Genomic DNA, 24,425 nt, shown 5'->3' with positions numbered 1-24,425 from the left:
CACTTGTCTCTCCGCTCCAGTGTGGAGTAACATCAAGACACGTAGATTACGGATACGTCTCACCATGGCTAAGCAACACTTTTCTTAAAACAGCCAAACATGACGTACACTTATATTATACACAATTTCATACACAAAACGCAAACACCCAAAATATGAACGATGTGTGGAGTTGCTTTCCCTTTACTACCTAACCTCGGAAATTGTGAAAATCCACATGAGCAACATGTTCTGGACGAAGAATGTGACAGTGATTATTTTTAATACATGTACAAATATGCAAATTATGGGACTTATGACCACTTGCCTATAATCTAGATATGATAGTTGGATTCCTAAACCACTAAAACATGGTGGTAGACACAGACATCACTAGTCTACGTTTAATATTTAAGTACCGGTAGTTATGGCCATTTTAAGTATATGGCGGCCATCTTGGACGCCATCTTGAAAATGACGCATTTCCGGTGGTCAGATTTTGGTAGACTTTTACTATGTTATTAAGCACATTTGACTCTATCAAAAACCGTTGAGAAACCTTTTGTAGCAATTTTTTGGGGTATAGTTATGGCCATTTTAAGTATATGGCGGCCATCTTGGACGCCATCTTGAAAATGACGCATTTCCGGTGGTCAGATTTTGGTAGACTTTTAATATGTTATTAAGCACATTTGACTCTATCAAAAACCGTTGAGAAACCTTTTGTAGCATTTTTTTGGGGGTATAGTTATGGCCATTTTAAGTATATGGCGGCCATCTTGGACGCCATCTTGAAAATGACGCATTTCCGGTGGTCAGATTTTGGTAGACTTTTAATATGTTATTAAGCACATTTGACTCTATCAAAATCCGTTGAGAAACCTTTTGTAGCAATTTTTTTGGGGTAAGGTCTTTTTTTTTCATAAATGCAGCCGACTAAAAGGTAAATTTTCTATGAAAAAGAAAATTAATATAAATTAATGTTTGGCAGATATAGGTATTACTATCTGCGGCAAAAGTAGACGCAGAATAAAATTTGTAAATTTGTGGCTTTGTGACGAGAATTTTGAAGCACTTGCAGCGGCATACTTGTCTGCGTCTGCCGTTTTGCGACCATTGAAATTTCCGCACTTTAGATACGAAAGATAGTCAGCTGTTTATCGGGCACATGTCGCAAGCTGCCCGCTCAGAGTCGTTCACTTTCACGGACTTAAGGTAACACAGATTGTACAGGCTTTAATACGTACGGAAAACATTGACCCTTTTCCGGGCGCACATGTGGTGTGCTGCGTTGACAACGATTCAATCTACGCTCATTCCGTAGGGGAAATTTTCAACCTCTTTTCCGGCATATCTGTCCGAGGCAGCCAATTGAATGCAATGCTAATCGTCGGACTTTAAACACGGGAAATTTGTCTCCCATTACCAAGCGCTATGTCGTCTAATCTCCGCCATCAGACATTAAAATACCCGTACTTGTGGAACTGAAGATGGTCAGTCTTTTACCGGACAATCAGTTACCCTGGTCCCGCCAATGACATTCTTAGTCACGCACCTATGTCCGAAAAATTGTCAGCTTTTCATCGGATACATCTGTCACCCATTCCCGCCCTAAGGCATTCTAGTCCTCGCCAATTTTAAATAATGGTCGGTATAGCAAAACCCTTACCGAGCACATCTATTTCCAAATACACGGATATGGTACATGCCTTCCAGCAGGGTTTAGTTTGACTCCTTAAGAGCAGTACGATAATTTTCTTAAAGTTCTATTGGCACAGCCGTCAACTGCTGCGGCGAAGATACTAAAATCCACGTAGAATTTTCACCGTTAAATTTCTGCTGAGTCATTGAAAGGTAAATTTTCTATGAAAAAGAAAATTAATGTCTCAGCAGAAATTTAACGGTGAAAATTCTACGTGGATTTTAGTATCTTCGCCGCAGCAGTTGACGGCTGTGCCGATAGAACTTTAACAAAATCATCGTACTGCTCTTGAGGAGTCAAGCTAAACCCTGCTGGAAGGCATGTACCACATCCGTGTATGGGGAAATAGATGTGCTCGGTAAGGGTTTGGCAATACCGACCATTAAAATTGGCGAGGACTAGAATGTCTTGGGCCGGGAATGGGTGACAGATGTATCCGATGAAAAGCTGACAATTTTTTGGACATAGGTGCGTGACTAAGAATGTCATTGGCGGGACTATTGTAACTGATTGTCCGGTAAAAGACTTACAATCTTCGGTACCAAAGTACCGATATTTTAATGTCTGATGGCGGCGATTAGATGACATCTTTGTCAACGGCAGCACACCACATGTGCGCCCGGAAAAGGGTCGATGTTTTCCGTATTGAAGCCTGTACAATCTGCGGTACCTAAAGTTCGTGAAAGTGACCGACTCTGAGCGGGCAGCTTGCGACATGTGCCCGATAAACAGCTGACTATCTTCCGTAGCTAAAGTGTGGAAATTTCAATGGTCGCAAAATGGCAGATGCAGACAAGTATGTCGCTGCAAGTGCTTCAACAAATTTTATTCTGCGTTTACTTTTGCCGCAGATAGTAATATCTATATCTGCCAAACATCAATTTATATTAATTTTCTTTTTCATAGAAAATTTACCTTTCAATGACTCAGCAGAAATTTAACGGTGAAAATTCTACGTGGATTTTAGTATCTTCGTCTGAGCAGTTGACGGCTGTGCCGATAGAACTTTAACAAAATCACCGTACTGCTCTTAAGGAGTCAAACTAAACCCTGCTGGAAGGCATGTACCACATCCGTGTATGGGGAAATAGATGTGCTCGGTAAGGGTTTGGCAATACCGACCATTAAAATTGGCGAGGACTAGAATGTCTTTGGGGCGGGAATGGGTGACAGGTGTATCCGATGAAAAGCTGACAATTTTCCGGACATAGGTGCGTGACTAAGAATGTCATTGGCGGGACAATGGTAACTGATTGTTAGCTAAAAGACTGACAATCTTCGGTACCACAAGTACGGGTATTTGAATGTCTGATGGTGGCGATTAGATGACATCGTTGTCAACGGCAGCACACCACATGTGTGCCCGGAAAAGGGTCAATGTTTTCCGTATTGAAGCCTGTACAATGTGCGGTACCTAAAGTCCGTGAAAGTGACCGACTCTGAGCGGGCAGCTTGCGACATGTGCCCGATAAACAGCTGACTATCTTCCTTAGCTAAAGTGCGGAAATTTCAAGGGTCGCAAAACGGCAGACGCAGACAAGTATGCCGCTGCAAGTGCTTCAAAACTCGTCACAAAGACACAAATGTACAAATTTTATTCTGCGTCTACTTTTGCCGCAGATAGTAATATCTATATCTGCCAAACATCAATTTAATTTTCTTTTTCATAGAAAATTTACCTTTCAATGACTCAGCAGAAATTTAACGGTGAAAATTCTACGTGGATTTTAGTATCTTCGTCTGAGCAGTTGACGGCTGTGCCGATAGAACTTTACAAAATCACCGTACTGCTCTTAAGGAGTCAACTAAACCCTGCTGGAAGGCATGTACCACATCCGTGTATGGGGAAATAGATGTGCTCGGTAAGGGTTTGGCAATACCGACCATTAAAATTGGCGAGGACTAGAATGTCTTTGCCGGGAATGGGTGACAGGTGTATCCGATGAAAAGCTGACAATTTTCCGGACATAGGTGCGTGACTAAGAATGTCATTGGCGGGACAATGGTAACTGATTGTTAGCTAAAAGACTGACAATCTTCGGTACCACAAGTACGGGTATTTGAATGTCTGATGGTGGCGATTAGATGACATCGTTGTCAACGGCAGCACACCACATGTGTGCCCGGAAAAGGGTCAATGTTTTCCGTATTGAAGCCTGTACAATGTGCGGTACCTAAAGTCCGTGAAAGTGACCGACTCTGAGCGGGCAGCTTGCGACATGTGCCCGATAAACAGCTGACTATCTTCCTTAGCTAAAGTGCGGAAATTTCAAGGGTCGCAAAACGGCAGACGCAGACAAGTATGCCGCTGCAAGTGCTTCAAAACTCTCGTCACAAAGACACAAATGTACAAATTTTATTCTGCGTCTACTTTTGCCGCAGATAGTAATATCTATATCTGCCAAACATCAATTTAATTTTCTTTTTCATAGAAAATTTACCTTTCAATGACTCAGCAGAAATTTAACGGTGAAAATTCTACGTGGATTTTAGTATCTTCGCCGCAGCAGTTGACGGCTGTGCCGATAGAACTTTAACAAAATCACCGTACTGCTCTTAAGGAGTCAAACTAAACCCTGCTGGAAGGCATGTACCACATCCGTGTATGGGGAAATAGATGTGCTCGGTAAGGGTTTGGCAATACCGACCATTAAAATTGGCGAGGACTAGAATGTCTTTGGCCGGAATGGGTGACAGGAGTATCCGATGAAAAGCTGACAATTTTCCGGACATAGGTGCGTGACTAAGAATGTCATTGGCGGGACTATGGTAACTGATTGTCCGGTAAAAGACTTACAATCTTCGGTACCAAAAGTACCGATATTTTAATGTCTGATGGTGGCGATTAGATGACATCTTTGTCAACGGCAGCACACCACGTGTGCGCCCCGAAAAGGGTCGATGTTTTCCGTACTGAAGCCTGTACAATGTGCGGTACCGAAAGTTCGTGAAAGTGACCGACTCTGAGCGGGCAGCTTGCGACATGTGCCCGATAAACAGCTGACTAGCTTCCTTAGCTAAAGTGGCGGAAATTTCAAGGGTCGCAAAACTGCAGACGCAGACAAGTATGCCGCTGCAAGTGCTTCAAAACTCTCGTCACAAAGACACAAATGTACAAATTTTATTCTGCGTCTACTTTTGCCGCAGATAGTAATATCTATATCTGCCAAACATCAATTTATATTAATTTTCTTTTTCATAGAAAATTTACCTTTCAATGACTCAGCAGAAATTTAACGGTGAAAATTCTACGTGGATTTTAGTATCTTCGCCGCAGCAGTTGACGGCTGTGCCGATAGAACTTTAACAAAATTATCGTACTGCTCTTAAGGAGTCAAACTTAACCCTGCTGGAAGGCACGTACCATATCCGTGTATAGGGAAGTAGATGTGCTCGGTAAGGTTTTGGCAATACCGACCATAAAAATTGGCGAGGACTAGAATGTCTTTGGGCGGGAATGGGTGACAGGTGTATCCGATAAAAAGTTGACAATCTTCCGGACATAAATGCGTGACTAAGAATGTCATTGGCGGGACCAGGGTAACTGATTGTCCGGTAAAACACTGACAATCTTCGGTACCACAAGTACGGATATTTTAATGTCTGATGGCGGCGATTATGCGACATAAGCGCTATGTAATGTGAGACAAATTTCCCGTGTTTAAAGTCCGACGATTAGCATTGCATTCAATTGGCTGCCTCGAACAGATATGCCGGAAAAGAGGTTGAAAATTTCCTCTACGAAATGAGCGTAGATCGGAATCATTGTCAACGGCAGCACACCACATGTGCGCCCGGAAAAGGGTCGATGTTTTCCGTACTGAAGCCCAGCTGGAAGCCTGTAGATTGGAATGGCCGTCAGCGGGCAGTCGGCGAAAGCTTCACCCGATGAAGGATTGACAATCTGTGGTACCTAAAGTCCGTGAAAGTGAACGACTCTGAGCGGGCAGCTTGCGACATGTGCCCGATAAACAGCTGACTATCTTTCGTAGCTAAAGTGCGGAAATTTCAATGGTCGCAAAACGGCAGACGCAGACAAGTATGCCGCTGCAAGTGCTTCAAAACTCTCGTCACAAAGACACAAATGTACAAATTTTATTCTGCGTCTACTTTTGCCGCAGATAGTAATATCTATATCTGCCAAACATCAATTTATATTAATTTTCTTTTTCATAGAAAATTTACCTTTCAATGACTCAGCAGAAATTTAACGGTGAAAATTCTACGTGGATTTTAGTATCTTCGCCGCAGCAGTTGACGGCTGTGCCGATAGAACTTTAAGAAAATTATCGTACTGCTCTTAAGGAGTCAAACTAAACACTGCTGGGTGATGACTTCAAGTTGATAGATTTTATTGAAGAAAGCTGCTAGCTGCTTGGTTCCAGGACTCGCCTGACCTCTCGAACGTAGTGCACTGGGTCTCTACATTGCTCATGGCCAAGGTTAAACCAAATCCGGTATCGACACAGGTGTTTGGACTTTCTGATGTCTTCACCGTTTTGAACAACTCCAATTACTCTGCTGTCTTTAGTGATACTAGCTGAAGTCTTCACATCCCAACACCGTTCTCCAAGACTGATCCCTTCAGCTTTCTCTACTTCAAGGCCTTCAAGGTTAGAAAACGACTTCCTTCAGACTGCCCCCATCTTGCAATTTTACTGATTGTAGAGACTGTCATTGACCTTCGGTGTACTCGGGTGTAACAGTTTTTCACTACCACCATGTTGAACATTCAAACTGTGTGCAGGCCACTGTGATGAACACTGGCAGCTCAGCTATCCATGACTGGTCATACTTTGTAAATTACATAATTATACAACAGGTATGGCTTTTATTTTGAATTTTTGAGGAAATTTTGAGGAAAATGCAAATAAATAAAAATAGTTATGTGGTATTCATATATACCCAAAACACTTGTCTGTCCCTTGTATGCATCGATGTTCAAAGTCTCAGAGCTTAAAAGGTGATTGTAATCCATCCTATAGCAAAGCCTTCGTTTTTACAGTTTTACGCATTCACAACTTTACAATATGTATCACCAGTGGTGAGGCATAAGTTTTTGTAAGTGAAGTCTCTGAAACTATTTTTGAAACTCCTTTAAAATGAGCTGCCATTAACCAACTTTTCAACTGCCACAAACACTTCAGAATCTCTACAAGTATCACCAGGGGTACTCAGTGTTGTGAAAATGGATACTGGATCGTGGAAATGTTGAACAACTTCTCTGGTTTAATTGCTGTGTAATTATGTTTATTCATCAGGAAGCTTAATTTATAATTTCTCCAAAGGAGCTTAGACTTTGCATCTACGACTTTAGAAAACTGTTTTCTGTATGTTATAAGATATATCATTTGCAGGCTTCAGGGTTTAACTTTCTCACAAAACTTGGATAAATTCTCTCAGCTTTATGCAAAACTTCTCCAAGTAGACTAATTTCACAGTTATAATATTTTCTTAAATAGGGACGACCTCTTTCGGGGTTCTTCGAATGACTGCGAAAGTTTTTACAGGTTTATTCTCTGCTCAAGTTCACCGGCTATTCTGTGAAAAGTTTAAATGGTCGGAGAGCTTTCAACTTTGTTTACTATAGGTTTCTATGGATGACGGGATCGCCTATCTTTCAGATGACCAAATTTGCATATTTTGCACTTGTCACTTTACTTGAAAAATTGTCTTGTCAAGAATTGTTCTGATCAAATAATCTCAAATGGGAGCACCGGTTTTCCATCTGCTTACTTTCTGCAGTCTGTATCAGAAACTTTTCTGTTGCAGTCTCCAAATTCCGTGTTCACTCACCATAGAACTGTTCCCTACCTGCTGACCACACTTTTCCGTTGGAAATCAAGAATTAACATCGGAGTATCCTTAAATTGCAAAATTAGGTACTAGAGAAACAGACTGCCAGATAATTACCGATACTTGAAATTCACAATGGCCACCATTCCTGTTTTCCCTATGTGAGGGAAAATGAATTTTTCGATTTCTGCACTAATATCGCTGAGCCCGCGAAAATTAGTTAATCCATGAGCTTTTAATGACCCCAGCCACAACAAGTGGTAGAACAAACAAGTATTGTACAAGTTTGAGAGTTCGACCATAGACCCTCGAGGTCTATGGTTCGACTGTCCATTCTAAGGCGCTAGGCGCATTCCACCGTAATATTGAACTCTATTTGTGCATCGGGGACTTACACACTGCAGGAGCAAGTTGCTGCTCTGCGCAGCTTAAACGTATTGCAAGGATTCTCAAATAACTTCTACTACGTGTGTGACGGCTGTGGTGTTGACTTCAATCTGATTAAAATCAGATGTAGAGTACGGCGACGTCTTCTTATGCGTACGCGGTATTCTCTCGCTGTCGCCGCTCTCACTAGTGAGAGGCGACAGCGAGAGAATCCGCGTACGCATAAGAAGACGTCGCCGTACTCTACATCTGATTTTAATCAGCTGTGGTGTTGACTTAAGCAATTAATCCGCTGATACGTACAGCTGATTAGCAATTGGCAATGTTTGCGGAGCATGCCCAGTGGTGTATACACAAGTTGGAGAGGAGATAAGGACATGGAGGGGCGGGCGGAAAATGGGAGCGGGTCATATGTTACCATATTATACGCGCGTGGTTAACATAGACAGTAAATTTCGCTCCACTGTTAGACTTGTTTTAACGCACTAATGTTACTTTCAATAAAAATTTTGAACGAAGATTCCGCAGAACGATCCTACGCTCTTCACTCTTGTAAAAGGTGACAGCGTGGAGTGAAGACAAAACATAAAGTTTCTCTCGCAATCACTCTTAGAGGCCAGAAAAAACAAACAAACAAACAAACAAACAAACAAACAAAAAAACAAAAAACTTGAGATTTTCGACCTCACCACATTCACTTAATTAGTAAGTTTAATTTTTATTCATAGACTTAGACCAAGACTTCCACTGTCTGATTTTATAGACCTGCTCTTTTGGAAGTGTCACCTAATAGCAAGCTTTACTTCGTTGTGTTGATTGAGCTTATTTGTAGAAATGTTCACTGAATGCTTATGAGTTTCTTTAACTTAAAATAGCAAAGGATGTGAAGCATTATTAGATCTTAGGAGTGGTAGTGGATACTCGTATACAAATATTCCTTCTCAAAATTTAGCAAATTGTTTGTTTGGAATTTGCATAAGACTGCATATTATTATTACGTTTTCTCCTATTATTATTTTTCCCAATATACTTACCGTTTTCCGCCCATCTGCATGAAATGTATTTTTCAACAGTCGTCATAACTCCAAAAATATGTTTTTGTAAGTGTGAGATGTATCCCCCTTATTTAACCCCTCCCAGATGTATTTAAGGGCTAATGTGCTGTTATCCAATTGGTTTGCTGAATGTTACCGTTATGATTAAATTATACACAATAGACTCCCTAAGTTGCTATGAATAGTGACAATCGATCAATCAGATACAACCTTCCGAGAGAGCTGCACATGAGCAGCTATTTAATGGTTGATCCCTCAGAGCATTTACTGTACCACAGCTGCACTGATCTGTTCAAACGTACACTCATAAACTACAGCTACACTGATCTGTTCAAACATATACTCGTAAACTGAAGCTACACTGATCTGTTCAAACGTACACTCATAAACTACAGCTACACTGATCTGTTCAAACATATACTCGTAAACTGAACTTGAAAACTCACATTCTTTAACACGGCTATTTACGTCACAGAAATTCTGTTTTCGGCAACACTGCTAAATGTTGATCCAAATATAACTTCAAGCTCAGGAAAAAACCTTCGAAACGTACGCATAAAGTTTTAAACACGTTTTCCACAGTTCTTAAGACACCTAAGGAATAGTGACCACTAAACAACAGAGTATGCAAGTTTAATCGTGGAAGTCTATCGAGTTATCTGAACCTTTCATTACAAATGTGCACGAGAAGAAGTCGACAGTGCAGTGAAGGCTAACATATAAATCATGTACATTTAATGACCCGGAAAACATATAAATCATGTACATTTAATGAAGGCTAACATATAAATCATGTACATTTAATGACCCGGAAAACATATAAATTATGTACCACTTTTCAGAATAGAAAGTAAAACGTCATCGTCAAACAGTTCAACAAGTTATCTTATTTCAACAGAAGTGTTTTCAAAATCAACACTTTCGGTTTCTTTACACATGCAGTGACTAACACCTTACTGCCATACATGTGACCAGGTTTCTAGTTTAACGTGATTCAATGATCAATTATTGTGAACAATCCCGCAGTTTAAATAAAGCATTGGTATTAGTTATTACATGTACTACTATACTTTACTGAAAGAGGATAATCTGATCACAACATAGTAATTGTAATTTCCATTAGAGCCCACTAGAAATATACAGAAGTACAGTAGAACAGCATAAAATTACACTAAAAAGTCATCAAATATACAATAAATACATTATATTGGTGAAAAAGAAAATGTGGAAGACAATAACAGGCAAATCCAGATCAGAACCTTGATTACAATATTTCACGAAAAAATCGTGAAATTATACATATAAACGTCGACAAAGCTTCACAGTTTCGAATTGATATCGACGGTGAATAGACTTCAAATTTTCGTAGTTTAATAAGCAAATGCTTTTACCCGTAGCCGTCCTAAACATTAGCGGGTAAAGGTTACTATCATTTGCGCCACGAGTATTTATAAAAAAACGATTCATTTTTGAGAGAGGTCGGAATAGATCACTGATATTGCTTGGTGCGAGGTCATTTAAAGCTTTGAAAGCCATAATAGCAGTGAACTATACGATTGGAAATAATTTGGGATAATTGCATGGTGAAGTAATGCCGATATAATTTACAAATATAGTCTCATCTGTTTTCCTTTTACAGTACACACTTGTTTTTATGAGTAATTTGCAATATTGCAACATTCACCTATGCGGCACCTAACACTCTTGAGAAATTTGAAAAATAAGAAAATCCAATTATCCCAAATTAGTTCCGATCGTGTTAGTGAAATATACAACCAGCTGGCAACCAATGCAAACTGACTAAAACTGTTCTAAAGGGAAATGTTGTAACAACAACAAGAATTATCCCTGTCCTTTTCTGGAGTTTGTACAATCTCGGAGATTGGTCTTCATCGTATTAATCCAAACAGTGCAATAGTAGTCACCGAAAGATAGGATGAATGTATTATAAACCAACATTCCTTAGAGAAAGTGGGCTTAGTCGTCTACAAATTCTGGCCGACAAAGTCTTACACAAATTATCTATGAGATCAAACGAGATTATAAAATGTTGTCTATTTGGACACCAATTAGTCAGTGAACAGAAACACTGTAAATGTGAATATAATTCACTGGAATATAAAAGGAAATATTAGAGTAATGTAAGAGATAATTTTTTTGGGTGAGGGGCAACAATCATTGACTTTGTCTTTGTAGTACAAATTACCATGCATGTTACAGAGAAGAGCCCATAGGTCGGAACGAGGCTTTATCCCCATTCATTCTCCCCTCAACTCGTGACTCCGAAACATAACGTACATATTCTGCGGTTATCAGGTGCAGCCAACGGAGCTATTCATCGAAAAAGCTATTCCGGGAGCAATTTTTGAGGGCAGGGGAAATTTTAATTTTGCTTGGGCAGGGGACATATTTTAGGTGGCAGGGGAGCAAATTTTAGTTTTTTTGTCGGGCAGGGCAGCTATCGGTTGATTGTCCTGGGGACAGGGCTTGGCGAAAACGAGGAGAGGGGGAGCTACTTTTAAAACGGGGACAGGGGAAGTTGAGCCATGGTGTTTCCGGGGATGGGGACACAGGGTAAGTACTTATACCTTTTACAGGTTACCCAGACTACTTAGCCTTGTAATAAAGGGAAAGTGGCTTCACACATCACCCAGCTTGTCTTGTATGTGCTTTAGTGTGTTTTTATGTCTAAATTGTGTTTTGGCTGTTAGTGTGAAGATTAACAAACTGGTCGTTAATTTTAAAGTAAGACATGGCGAAAAAATCGACAAAATCGACAGGTGTTTTCACCACAGGGTAGGGTAGCTGCAGGGGAAATGGAATGACAAAATTTTGAGAGGAATCTTTTCCAGGGCTGGGGAAATCGGCAAGTTTTTTTTCGCCACAGGGCAAGGGAGCTTCAAAAATTCACAGTGGGGAGGGGAAACAGGCAAAAATAAGTGAGGAGTGGGTAAAAATGAAATTTGAGTGCGGGAGGGTAAGTCGAAAAATTTTCAGTGGGAGGGCAAATTATGAACAGCCTCATAACTTAAAATTAGTCAGTTCACATTACTGTTCATGCACAATATATCTTATTATAGTAAGGACCCATTTAAAGTGCATTGTTCGTTGGCTGCACCTGGGTTATGGGCAAATATAGCTTAATTTCCACTTTAGACAAAACGGAAGATCATTAATGAAAGCGAACCAGGTCACAGAGTCATGACACGTCGATAAAACAAACCTGTCAATTGACGTGGGCTACTTAAAACACTTGTGACTGGCTTCATAGTTGAAATATTCTTCGGACGCTTGACAGTCATAGAGTGAGTACCACAATTCTACTACATTCCAAATAGAGAAACTGAAATGGTCAAGATGGCATGGAAGCTTCATGAGACGGTCAATGTATTGGCCATATTACTACTGATGATCACCAAATGCAATTGTCAACAACACAACTTCAAGTACTGCCAGTCCATGACTTCGGCACGAGATGGTCCTCGTTTTGACTGTTCGTCGCTACAGCTGACTGAGGTGCCCAGTTATCTTCCAGACTCGGTCACTGAACTTAATTTTGACACAAACTATCTCGAAGATCTCGATGAAGACTCTTTCAAACACTTGCCGACACTTAAAAAACTTGTTCTATCGAAGAATGACATCTCTGCACTCTTTAAGAAAAACTTTCAAGGTCTAGGGAACCTAAAAGTGCTGGACTTATCGGAGAACGAGATACGGAGTATTGAGTGTGAAACATTTTCTGCTCTTTCAAGTCTGGAGGTTCTTAATCTGAGCAGAAATGTTCAAAAACCACCACCAGACATTCGCTATTGTTACAAATGGGAGATATTGGACGGCCGCTATCGATGGCTCCCAAATGTGTACCTAACGCAAAAGGCTCGTCTATCATTGAGTAAGTGCATGTGGATCGGTCTGTCAAAACTGCAAATCCTGTTACTTCAGCGTGTAAAAATAGATCACAGGTCACTGCTCCCCGGAACATTCTCTTCTCTACAGGACCTGCAACTGCTAGATCTGTCATGGAATCGGCTGACTCACCTGAAAGCAGGAGTGTTTTCTGGTTTAAATAAACTAGAAACGCTCATTCTGTATTACTGCAATGTCAAAATGATTGAAAATGGGACTTTTAGTGGCTTGCATAGTTTGAAATATTTGAACTTGATGTTTTCAAATCTGACAGAGTTTTCAAACCCTCTACATCTACCGAGGAAAAGTCCTGGAATTCTTCACTTGGGCGGACCCCTTGAAGACGTCTTCCTCGATTTGGATTATATTACACTGACATCGTTAAAACTGAGTCCGGACACAGTGCCGTACCGCTCAAAGAAATTCAACATCAAGCTAAGTGAACGGACTATTCAACGAAAAGTGTCACTGGACAAATTGTACGTATGGTTTGACCTGATACACAGAATCAATGTCAGCTCTTTCGACATTTTTGATCACATCAGATTGCTACAGTTGAGATGTTCGGTTGAAAACTGTGACTTGGCGGGATTTGCTTCATTTATCCTTAAGCATTCTACTGTATCAGCTATTACAATGCCAACGAGTACCTATCCTCTACAAATCTGCGACAAGTGTAATTTAACAGAATCTTCCCAGGTTGTCAGATTTACTATAGAGAGACCATGCATAGAGACTGAAAGACAATTCAATGTAATACGTGATAATGACTTTTCCTGTTTCACAAATTTGAAACAATTACATTTGAATGAGATAGACATGGTCTATTTTACTCGAAACGCATTCGCTAATCTCCAAAAGTTACAGTTTTTAAATCTAAGTGACAACGCTCTAACATCACTTGAAGATAATGCATTTGAAACAACAACAAATTTAGTGAATTTAGATCTGTCATACAATAATATACTCAGTTTAACTGATGAAACCTTTTCCGGGCTTGTGGGCTTGCGCATTCTTAATATTAGCCATAATTCTATACAAGATCTGAGTGTTGAAGCATTTCAAAAGTTAAAATCACTTGAGTGGCTTCATCTTGACAACAATAATTTGAGGACAATTCCAAGTAATGCCTTCAAAGGTTTGACTAGATTACGAGAGATAGATCTCCAAGGGAATTACATAAGGACTGTCCGCGATAGGGCATTCGGTGAACTCCCTCGCCTAGCACTTTTGAACTTCAGCAAAAATCAACTGAAACAGTGGCAAGCGGCCTTTGATGATTTCAGTGAAACATCGCTACAAAGTTTGGACTTCAGCCAAAATCGTCTGTATTGTTCAGACCGTTGCGCAGCCACTCTTAGTAATTGTTCACGTTTAAGAATTCTCGGTTTGTCAACAATTTATGCAAATTCAAGCAGTCAGCAGCCCTTAGTGTTGCCCCGTGTCGCTGAAGTGACTCTCAAAGAAGCCAATGTGCTTCCATACAAAATAGTGGCTCCTAAACTGAAGAAGCTTGATCTATCATACAGCGATTTGAGACTTAATGCTGGAGAAAACTATTTTGTTTTAAGAGTTGACGCTGCTGTGGAGGAATTGAACTTGAGTGGCAATACGTGTAAAGAGCTTCCTTCATGTTCCAATTGTAGTGGCATTTGTTCAAGAATACCCATGTTAGCTAATATGACTTCTCTGCGTGTTCTTGATTTATCATCCAGTGATATCAGTATTTTGTGTGAAGATTACTTTCTAAATCAACCCCTTCTTGAGAAGCTTAATCTTTCAAGTAATAGGCTAACATACTTGAAAGCAGAGATCTTCCAAGCAAACACCAAATTATGCACACTAGATCTGAGTTTCAATCGTTTGTCCGTGATAGATATTTCTCTTTTCACACAATTTGCAAATTTAAGACAGTTTTACTTCGGAAACAACCCACTGTCATGCGGTTCGCACGCTGAATCATTACAGATTTGGATGAATGACGTTAAAAACAATATAACTTTAACAAGAGACAACTCTTTTCCATGGCAAACATACATATGCGAATCACCAGCGAGCCTCGCGGGAACTCCTATCCTGATTGTAGATTTTCATAAACTTAGCTGGTTCATAATTGCCACCATAATCGGATCAGTGGTGATCGTTTGTGCGATCGCCTGTGTCTTGATTAAATTTACATTTAAATATAGATGGAGTATTCGATATAGACGATATCTCTATAAACTTAGACACAAGTCTCAATACCAGCGGCTTGATCTAAAACGAGACAGGTCCATTAGATACGATGCTTACGTGTCTTTCAGTCATAAAGACGGGGAGTGGGTAGAACAGGAACTGATGAAGTTAGAACAAGTAGAGGAAGAACATCGTCGAATGAAGTTTTGCATTTGTCACAGGGATTTTTTAGGCGGTACTTATATTGTCAAAAACATCTCAAATGCCATGCGACAAAGCAAGAAAGTCATATTTATTGTCTCAGAAAACTTTGTCAGCAGTAAATGGTGCTTATTTGAAATTGAATGTGCGACCCAGTTGCTGTTAGAAACCAACGAAGATAATGTTATATTCATAATATTAGACAATGTTTCACGAAGAAAGATGCCAGATATTTTGAATTTATTGCTGAATACACGGATTTACCTTGAATGGCCAGGAGATGATCCTAACAAAGAGAGGGAGAGAGAGATTTTCTGGCAAAAGATGGAGATGTCATTGCAAACTCACATCGTCGACTAAACAAACTGTTCGTTTTAGTTTTAGTATTAATATTTGAACACCAAACAGAAACTGAACGTAAAAATACGAAAATGCATGTTCCCCTTTAGTAAATACAACCCTTTTAAGAGGGACGTAACTCAGTTTTTCAACAAACTAAGTTAGAGGGGAATAAAGGATTTAAAAATCTCTAACTCTAAAAGCCAATTTGTTTGTTGTTAATGGTTTTATTGGTAAAGGGTAATGCAGTGGATATATGAAATGTCATAAATGAATGTCATAATTATGTTGTCATTTTTATGTGAATAGAAAAAATATTGAATTACATCCAGCTTTCACAAGCATTGTAAGCACAATGACGTAATTCCTGATCAATTACGTCATTTATTTACAGGCCGATGAGTATTCCTGACTAGCATCAATTGTCAAATGTTTTTACATTTTGATGTTTTTACATTTTGATGTTTTTACATTTTGATGTTTTTACATTTTACCCCGAAAAACAGACGTAACTATTTAGTTAAGTCCTTAGTGCACTGACTTTCGAGTGCAAAAGGATCGTAACTCAAGTTACGTCCCTGTTGCAGTATCAGTTATATTGATTTTTACTCGAAATTCTCACAAAAGATGCATTTCACATTTCCGAACAAAAATATATCAAAAACTCAATATAACCAAAACACAAGTTACGTCACTCTTGCACATGGGCCATCGATATACATTAGCAATGCAGTAACCTCCCAGTCCAGAGTCTGAGAATTAGCCTACAACTTACAATAAACAAGAATTTAATTTCTCCGTGCATTGAGATTTGAACGATGGAAATCATCACATGTAATTAACAAGAGTTGATTTATATTGAAAAGGTTATCAGTCTAATGGTTGTGATTAAACCTTGACATCTTGTTTGTACGTCACATAATCAAGTTGAAATCAATAAATCTGAGTCTTTAACTGCTTTAAGTCAAATAAATCATCTTTATAAAAGTAGACGTTGTTATATTACTTTGCCCACTTTCCTGTTCGAGCTGTTGTGTTGGAACTGATACGCAGCTTTAGGGTTAAATTCTGTATGAAAGAGGAAGAAAGACATACGAGTCAGTTTCATGCATATATTTTGTGCGATAAAGCGTCTATTTCAGGTTAGTATTGTTCAGTGTAAAGTGACCTATAATTGGTATGATATTGACACTGTGGTTGTAAAAAAAAATTGATTTTCTGTTGAGTTTTACCGAAAGCTGAAGTGTTGAGACTTGCTTTGCGAGTCATCGATATCCGCTAACATACTTACTGAAATTACGGATGGTTGTGACCTAAGGGACTGACCATAAGCCCTGGTGTAGAGTTGGTCAAAATTAAAAAGTTCTTAATATTTGTGGTTTTGCTGCAACAAATTTGCTCAGTCATGTGACCGGAGGCTAAAAAGATTGTAGGAAAGTATGCATGACGCACAAGATTCAAAAACAATGTGGAATCTTTGCACTTGCAAATGTAATGTCAAATACACTTTAAGTTTATGGCTGCCTGTATATCTCTCTTGCAAGGTTTCCTGTGATTAGTCCATCATTCTACACGTTTCACTGTAAGGGTATTCTCTGGGTTTCTTTTACAGGTGCGTAAATCCAACAACCAATGGCATTACCCGTATGTCTTGAAGCAAGCTGCAAGCTGTCCATAGACGTACGACAGTTTTCGTTCTCAACTTTGCAGCACCAGACGGGTTCTTACTTTCTGCTTGTATGTTCGTTGCAGAAAGAGTCCATTGCAAATTGCTTTCTGAATTCTGATGATTGTATCAGGCTTGTGTTAGATCTCAAATTGTCCTGGCCCCAATACTCCACCCAGGGCAAAGTGATAAAAAAAAGCAATTCTAGAGCAAGTACAGTTGCATCAGATAGTTCTTTTGAGGGCGGAATCATCAGATTGCTGTGACATACTTTTCAACTTACCGTTGTGGCAAGCCATTTCGTTCCTTCCTCGAAATTTCATTTACTAGTAGTGAAGTTGTCTAGATAGATTTTAAAATGTGTACTTATTTACAGATGACACTAAACTATCAAGAGGCGTTTCAAAAGGTGGACAGCATCGACATCTACAAAGTGATTTTACAAATCTTGAAATGTGGGCTAAGGGACTGGTCAGTTTCTTCGGCCTGGAGGGGTGTCCGGTGGATTCATGGGAGGGGGTTACCCTGTTTTTAAGACTTTGATGATGGGGTTACTGGTTTTTGAAATGCTCAATTGGGAGGGGGGGGGGGGTCAGCGTGTTTTTTAATTACAACACGCGGTCATAGTAGCCTAAAATACATCATGCCAGCCACGAATTTCATCGTTTAATTGCATTTTGTCGCCGCGCCCTTCAGACATATATATCAGAGATATCTGGATGTTTGCATATTGGAAGTTTGTTTTGCAAAGCATCATACCAACCAAAAAATTGTATCAGTCACAGTTTTCAACGTGCTCTTTGGGCATATAACTTTAATGTATCAGAAATATATTAGAGATATCTGGATGTTTGCAAAGTGAAAGTCTCTTATGCAAAGCATCATACCAGCCACAAATTGCATCATTCCGTTATAGTTTTCGACGCATCCTTAGGGCGCATAAATTTAATATATCAGAGATATATGTCAGAAATATCTAAATGTTTGTAAATTGAAGGTCTGTTTTGCAAAGTGTACTAATCATGAAATCTGCAGTTCATATGAAAAGCATGACAAATTCCTGATACTTTTCTGTTTTCTCTATGAGAATCCAGTATTAGAAACCAACATGGACTAAAATTTCACAATACATTTGAGACAGTGACATATTTTAGAAAGAGAAAAATGACAAGATATTTTTTGTTCGAGTTGATGCAACTGTTTTCTATTTTGTCACAGGTTTTCAGTGAAAGGATGCTTTTTCATGACAAAAATGATAGTTAACAAAAGGCAGTTTTTGTCATTATTAGCTGTGCTTTTATGGTTTCAATTTTAAAAGAAAAGGTCTTCCAATACACTGCACACATCAGGCTTGGCCACAACTTATAAAAATAGCTTTCTAGGGCTTCTCAGTAGATGTATTTGGATGGCTGGCAACGTTGGTCCATCAAAGTTTTTTTTATTTACTGCTGCTCTGTCTTTGATATTAATGACTGGCATCCATTTAAGTACGACAGTTCTGGACATCTGGTTATGCAGAGAAAGTTTGAAATACATTATTCAAGACTCATTCAAAATACTGTATATATATATATATATATATATATATATATATATATATATATATATATATATATATTATATATGTATATATATATATATATATATATACCTATATATGATTTATATTTCACCTTTTATTTTACCTTTGTCAAGGTATATATATATATATATATATATATATATATATATATATATATATATATATATATATGATTTATATTTCACATTTTATTTTACCTTTGTCAAGGGGGCCACCCTGTTTTCGAAATTTGGAAGGGGAAGGGGTCAGCCACTTTTTGACGTCGGCAAAAAATAATCCACCGGCCTCCCTCACAAGGTCAAAGAAACTGACCAGTCCCTAAGATTTGGTTGGTTAAATTCAATACTGAAAAATGCCAAGTTATTTCAATCAGAGGGAAAGCCAGTAAAATCATCAGGTACAAGTACACCATTGGCTATGCTGATACAATAATCCACTCCGAAAAAGTGATAGTGAAAAGGAAATTTGAGTAATCTGTTCATTGATCCAGGCTTGTCCTTTGAAAAACACATCTGCGAGCGAAATTTATCAAAGGCAATATAAATCATGGGAATCATCAGAAGAATCTATACATACAAGACCAAGAAAACTTTTGTTTCTCTGCAAAGCTGTGGTTCGGCGCCACACATCGAATATTGCAACTCAGTCTAGCATCCACACAAAGAAAAGAACATAAAAACCATTGAAAATGTACAGTGCAGAGCCACACGCCAGCTACCACATTTACAAGGACTACAATATATAGATAGACTTGTCAAACTCAACCTACCTAAACTTGTATTACAGAAAAGAGAGGGGAGATATGATTGAGACATTCAAAATCCTGAACCTATCGCAAACCAGGAAGCCCGCCAAAGATTCTTAAGATAATCTTGATCACTAAGAAGACAAGAAAGCTAGTGTCCCAAATGTATCTCAGCCCTATCGCCTCGGTGCTGGCCCAGTCATGACAAGCTGAGCTGCAGGTATTCATCATATTGGTTTGCATAGCGATGGTCAACGTGGTGCTTGTAAAACAACTACATCTTTGTACAGCACCTGTAATGGATGATACTTTGTGCAATTGGTACAATTGCAAGATGAGAGCGGTATAAAGAAGCCTGGGAAGTTGCTGGCTAACTTAGAAGACCTCCAAGCGAAGAAAGCTAGGGAGCTGACTATCTTAGACGTTGGCGTTGGTGGATGTGGAGACTTAATCTACCATCCCTATGGCGCCAGAGTAATTGGAGTGCTTGAAAACGGTGAAGATCTAAAGAAAGTTCAAAACAACAGTGTCGACACCGTCGTGTCTACCTTGGTCATGTGCAAGGTACGAGACCCAGCGGACTATGTTCGGGAAGTCAAGCGAGTCCTGAAACCAGTAAGTATTAAAACGTTTATAAGACATCAGTAAAAGGTGAGACTTCCTTCTGCCTCCGTACAAAACATAAAGTCTGAAGAATACCTCACACGAATCACATATAACCCGACCTCGAAAATGTTCAATATTAGGATTCAGTTAGTTTTAAAATTAGTAGGGATTAAAAAACACACCATACAGAGGGAAAGTTGAAATCTGAGGCAGGGGCCTAAAAAAGTCATTCCCTTTGCACGGCTTTCTACATTTCTACTGAAGGTAGCGAAATTTAAGTTGACGATGTGCTAAAATTGCCTTATTAAAGCCTAAGTAAAATTGCCTAATTAAAGCTGTCAAATTTCAGTCGCTTTTATCTTTTCGTTGGGTAGAATTTGAATAGCAACCCACAATAAAGCCAGTTAAAATTATGCTCAAAGTTTGAAAATCTTCCGCAATGTGTACAATCGATTGTTCTGAAGAAACCGAATGTTGTTCAATTGATTGATGTAAAATATGTTTGCCAATGAATACTAACAAATTACTATGCTTCAAACCATACCACCAGAGTTTGTAGTACCTGAGTAATCATCCATATAAACCATAGACCCTTTATTCTATGACCGAAACAAAATATTCTTCTTCTATGCAAAGTTCGGCTCATTCGGCTGTTTTTTCTTTGTTGGGCGATATAATTTCAGACGTATTGTAAGAATTCGATTAGGAAACGATCGTACAAGTCGCATGTTATAAAACGTTCTTTTCTTATAAGTACAAATATATATATATATATATATATATATATATATATATATATATATATATATATATATAATATATTTATATATTTATTCAGACAGCAAATCAACCCTTAACAAACGAACAGAATTCCTCTCAAAATGCAGACACCGTAGCAAATTCCTCCTCATCATATCTGACTTGCCATTGGCCGCAACCGCTTATTTGAATATGCATACTCACCTGCAACACAATATAAACAGTCCCATTCCCGCCAAATACTCACTCCTGATGATTGCTTAGCGCATGAAACAGCCTGTAGAGTGACAGCTACAAGTTCCTAGATTCTCAGTATTTATATATATATATATATATATATATATATATATATATATATATATATATATATATATATATATATCACATGAACTGGCCCGTATCTCCACCTGTGTGACGTACACCAGCACGGATAAGAAATCCATATTACTGCTGTTGTACGTCATCAACCGGAACTTTTTTCCTGCAATGGTACCGTTCGCACGCGTATACGTGCACGTCGCGACACAGACCGATCACGATCGATACCGTGCTCTCATGGCATTTTGACAAAAAGGTGACCCGACAAATCCAGATACGGAAACATAGAAGGCATGCCCAACGAAATTTCGAGTCGCTAAAGCTTTAGCTATTCCAGAGAATCGAATGAGGATACCGTCGATCGTTTGGCTCAGTAACGTCACGGCTCCAGTCGCAAGGCTCAATGTGGACGTGGACGTCGTCGCGTCGTACTATACCTGGCGATCGCCAAGCGACGTCGTACCTGGCGATCCCGGTTGGCGATAAACTCGAAAGACACACCTCAACGAAAGTTCAACTTAATAAATGAATTCCGTATAAACTTCGGGAAAGCGACATAGAAGGCACAAATATCGACGAACAACGATAAATTTCCTTCATCACACAAATTATTCCGTTGTTTCTCGATCGGAATCAAACCTGAGCTGTCGACCTGTAGCGTAAACTCTGCAGTGCAGCGCTGTAGAATCCGATGCATTTCGAAAGTTGACTCGGACAACACTCACAACAGAACAGAGTTCCCGTCAAGTAACAAAATTGGGAAGTACCTACGGGGGATATATGTGTCACAGCAAATATCAAAGTCCGTATGACGAAAACATTGACGACTGAGATGGCCACCGGCGCGCGGAGACCGGTGACGCGCAGTGCCCACTGTACAAGCGTACACTGTGTGTGTACTGTGTCATCGATCTGAAACTTTCGGGCTCGCCAAGGCCGTAAACTTGTGATATTTTAAAAGCCACAGCATCTCTAAGAATGATCACTACTGTTTCGATCGTGCCGTTGCATTCGCTTTATAAATATAATTGTAAATATTCTAAATAACTCAAAATACTATCGTTATCCGTCGCCAGCGCGGTGAAAGCTATGTCCGCCGATGGCACATTTGCCTTGGCATCGCTCCAGCGCGAGACAATGATTGACATGCGCACGTGACCGAATCCGTATGTCTGATTGGTGGAGGTACCATTCCATGTATCAAATTTTTAGCTTAAGGTAGAACGCACCTCGGGGACAGACATTCGGACTCTCAAACTTTTACAATTCTCTTCTGATATACCATATGTGGGGGTTCATTTTAAAGCTCTTGGTGAAAGAAAACTTTTCACCGGCTTAGTTTTTCGAAATTCGAAAATTTTTATTTTTCTCCATAGAGTTAACACAGGGATGGCGGCCATTTTGAATTTCAAATATCGGTAAATCTTGGGTAATTTGTTTCTCTAGTACAAAAATTTGCACGGTGACCCCCTATTTTTATTCTTTATTTTGAAAGAGAATGATTGAAAGATCCCTTGAGGAAAGTTAGAGCAAAAGTTTAAGTCTTTCACTTTCGAGGTGCATACTACCTTAATGGGATTTATGAATGAAAGTATACCTGTAAACATTTGCACATCTCCTGGGTGACGGACCGCTTTACTCATTCAATGTAAGTAATCCGCGTAAATAAACCACAAAATCGCGATAAAAACCATGCAATTTGTTACAATAATTTTGGTCCATCCACATCAAAGAAAAATAAGAAGATTGTTCATGTGATAAATATATAATCCCATGGAATTGTTCTATATTTGACGTCATCGTATACTCGTGTTTTTCGCGGAGCCGCACAACTTCTCGTCTTCGGGTCGAAGTTGTCCGGCTTTACGAAAAACATTCTTATACGATGACGTCAAACAGAGAAAAATACCATGGGACTATATAAATATATATAATATATATATATAATATATATATATATAATATATATATATATATATTAAACATTCAGTCATTCTGTGTTTTAATGCAATTGTTGTCATGTCAGTTGTAAGATAGGAACTTAAAAGTGTCAATTCTAAAGTTTCAATAGAGTATTTTGAATGAGCTGTGAATGTATTCCACACTTTTTATGCGTAACCAGATGTCCAGAACTGTTATAAGAAAAATGTGATTGTGAAATTTTAGTGCATGTTGCTTTCTAATACTGAATTCTCATAGAGAAAACAGAAAAGTATCAGGAACTTGTCATGCTTTTCATATGAACTGCAGATTTCATAATGATTAGTACACTTGGCAAAACAGACTTTCAATTTACAGACATCAAGATATTTCTGACATATATCTCTGATATATTTAAGTACTGCGCCCGAAGGGGTGCTGAAAAATATTAAACATCCAGATATCTCTGATATATGATATATGAAGGTCATGCGGCTGAAGGGCATGCTGAAAAATATGTTTGATATTTTAAAGTAATGCGCCCGAAGGGCGCGCTGAAAAATGTTAAACATACAGATATCTCTGATATATATATATGTCTGATATATTAAAGTTTCGGGCTTGGAGGGGGCTCTGAAAAATATGTCTTATTATTATTAAAGTTATGCACCCGAAGTGCGCATCGAAAAATGCAACTGAATGATGAATTTGTGGCTCCCCAAATGTATTTGGCCAAAGAACCATTGTGTATTTGACAGAGTCTTCAGTTTGCGCCCGAAGAGCGCCCTGAAGATAAAAAAATGTATTCCAGAAAGTAACTTTTGATGGATTTTTCTCTTTCACCTCAATGAGCCATTTTTTTTCCCCTAAGCCCCCTCTGGCTGATATTTTTGTTCATTGACATTCGCTGGGAATATTTTTTGTTTGAAAATCCTCCAGACCCCCCCCCCCCAAGGATATCAAATTGTACACCCCTAAGCCTAAGGGGCAACGTCAATGCAGTTTATCAGACCAAGATCGGGACCGGACCGCGGAGGATCATGATCACCTCAAACGTTTAACGTCAGCGCCCCCCCCCCCCTCCCATGACTAGGCCCTGTACATATATGGGCTATTAAAATCCCAATCAAAACTTGTCAGGGTCTCGATAATTCATTTTTGTTCTTATTGCATACAACTTGCCGAAACTGCTAAAGAGAGTGAATTGACGGGTAGTTACCTCGAACGGCGTACAAAGCCATGAGTGATGAATATTCATGTGAGAGGCGGCCATATTATTAGCCTTG

General features: G+C 39.1%; 1 protein-coding gene across 1 annotated transcript; it reads left to right on the top strand.

Moving 5' to 3' along the window:
• The first annotated feature begins 12,276 nt into the window (after positions 1 to 12,276).
• On the top strand, positions 12,277 to 20,184 carry LOC139116418 (leucine-rich repeat-containing G-protein coupled receptor 4-like). Its single transcript, XM_070679056.1, has 3 exons — positions 12,277 to 13,307; positions 14,244 to 14,443; positions 19,871 to 20,184. Exons 1-3 carry the CDS (start codon positions 12,277 to 12,279, stop codon positions 20,182 to 20,184), a joined length of 1,545 nt encoding a protein of 514 aa, XP_070535157.1.
• The last annotated feature ends 4,241 nt before the right edge of the window (positions 20,185 to 24,425 follow it).

Source organism: Ptychodera flava, chromosome 17 (genome assembly GCF_041260155.1).
Source record: "Ptychodera flava strain L36383 chromosome 17, AS_Pfla_20210202, whole genome shotgun sequence".
NCBI lineage: Eukaryota > Metazoa > Hemichordata > Enteropneusta > Ptychoderidae > Ptychodera > Ptychodera flava.
This window is presented reverse-complemented; position numbering and strand designations above follow the sequence as displayed.

What these genes read in the sequence shown, in the direction of transcription:
- LOC139116418 (XM_070679056.1), top strand. Translation starts at nt 12,277, where the DNA reads ATGGCATGGAAGCTTCATGAGACGGTCAATGTATTGGCCATATTACTA. An exon ending in AAAGTGTCACTGGACAAATT is followed by an intron (nt 13,308 to 14,243) that starts GTACGTATGGTT and finishes TGCAAATTCAAG; the next exon opens with CAGTCAGCAGCCCTTAGTGT. An exon ending in GAACTTGAGTGGCAATACGT is followed by an intron (nt 14,444 to 19,870) that starts GTAAAGAGCTTC and finishes TACAATTGCAAG; the next exon opens with ATGAGAGCGGTATAAAGAAG.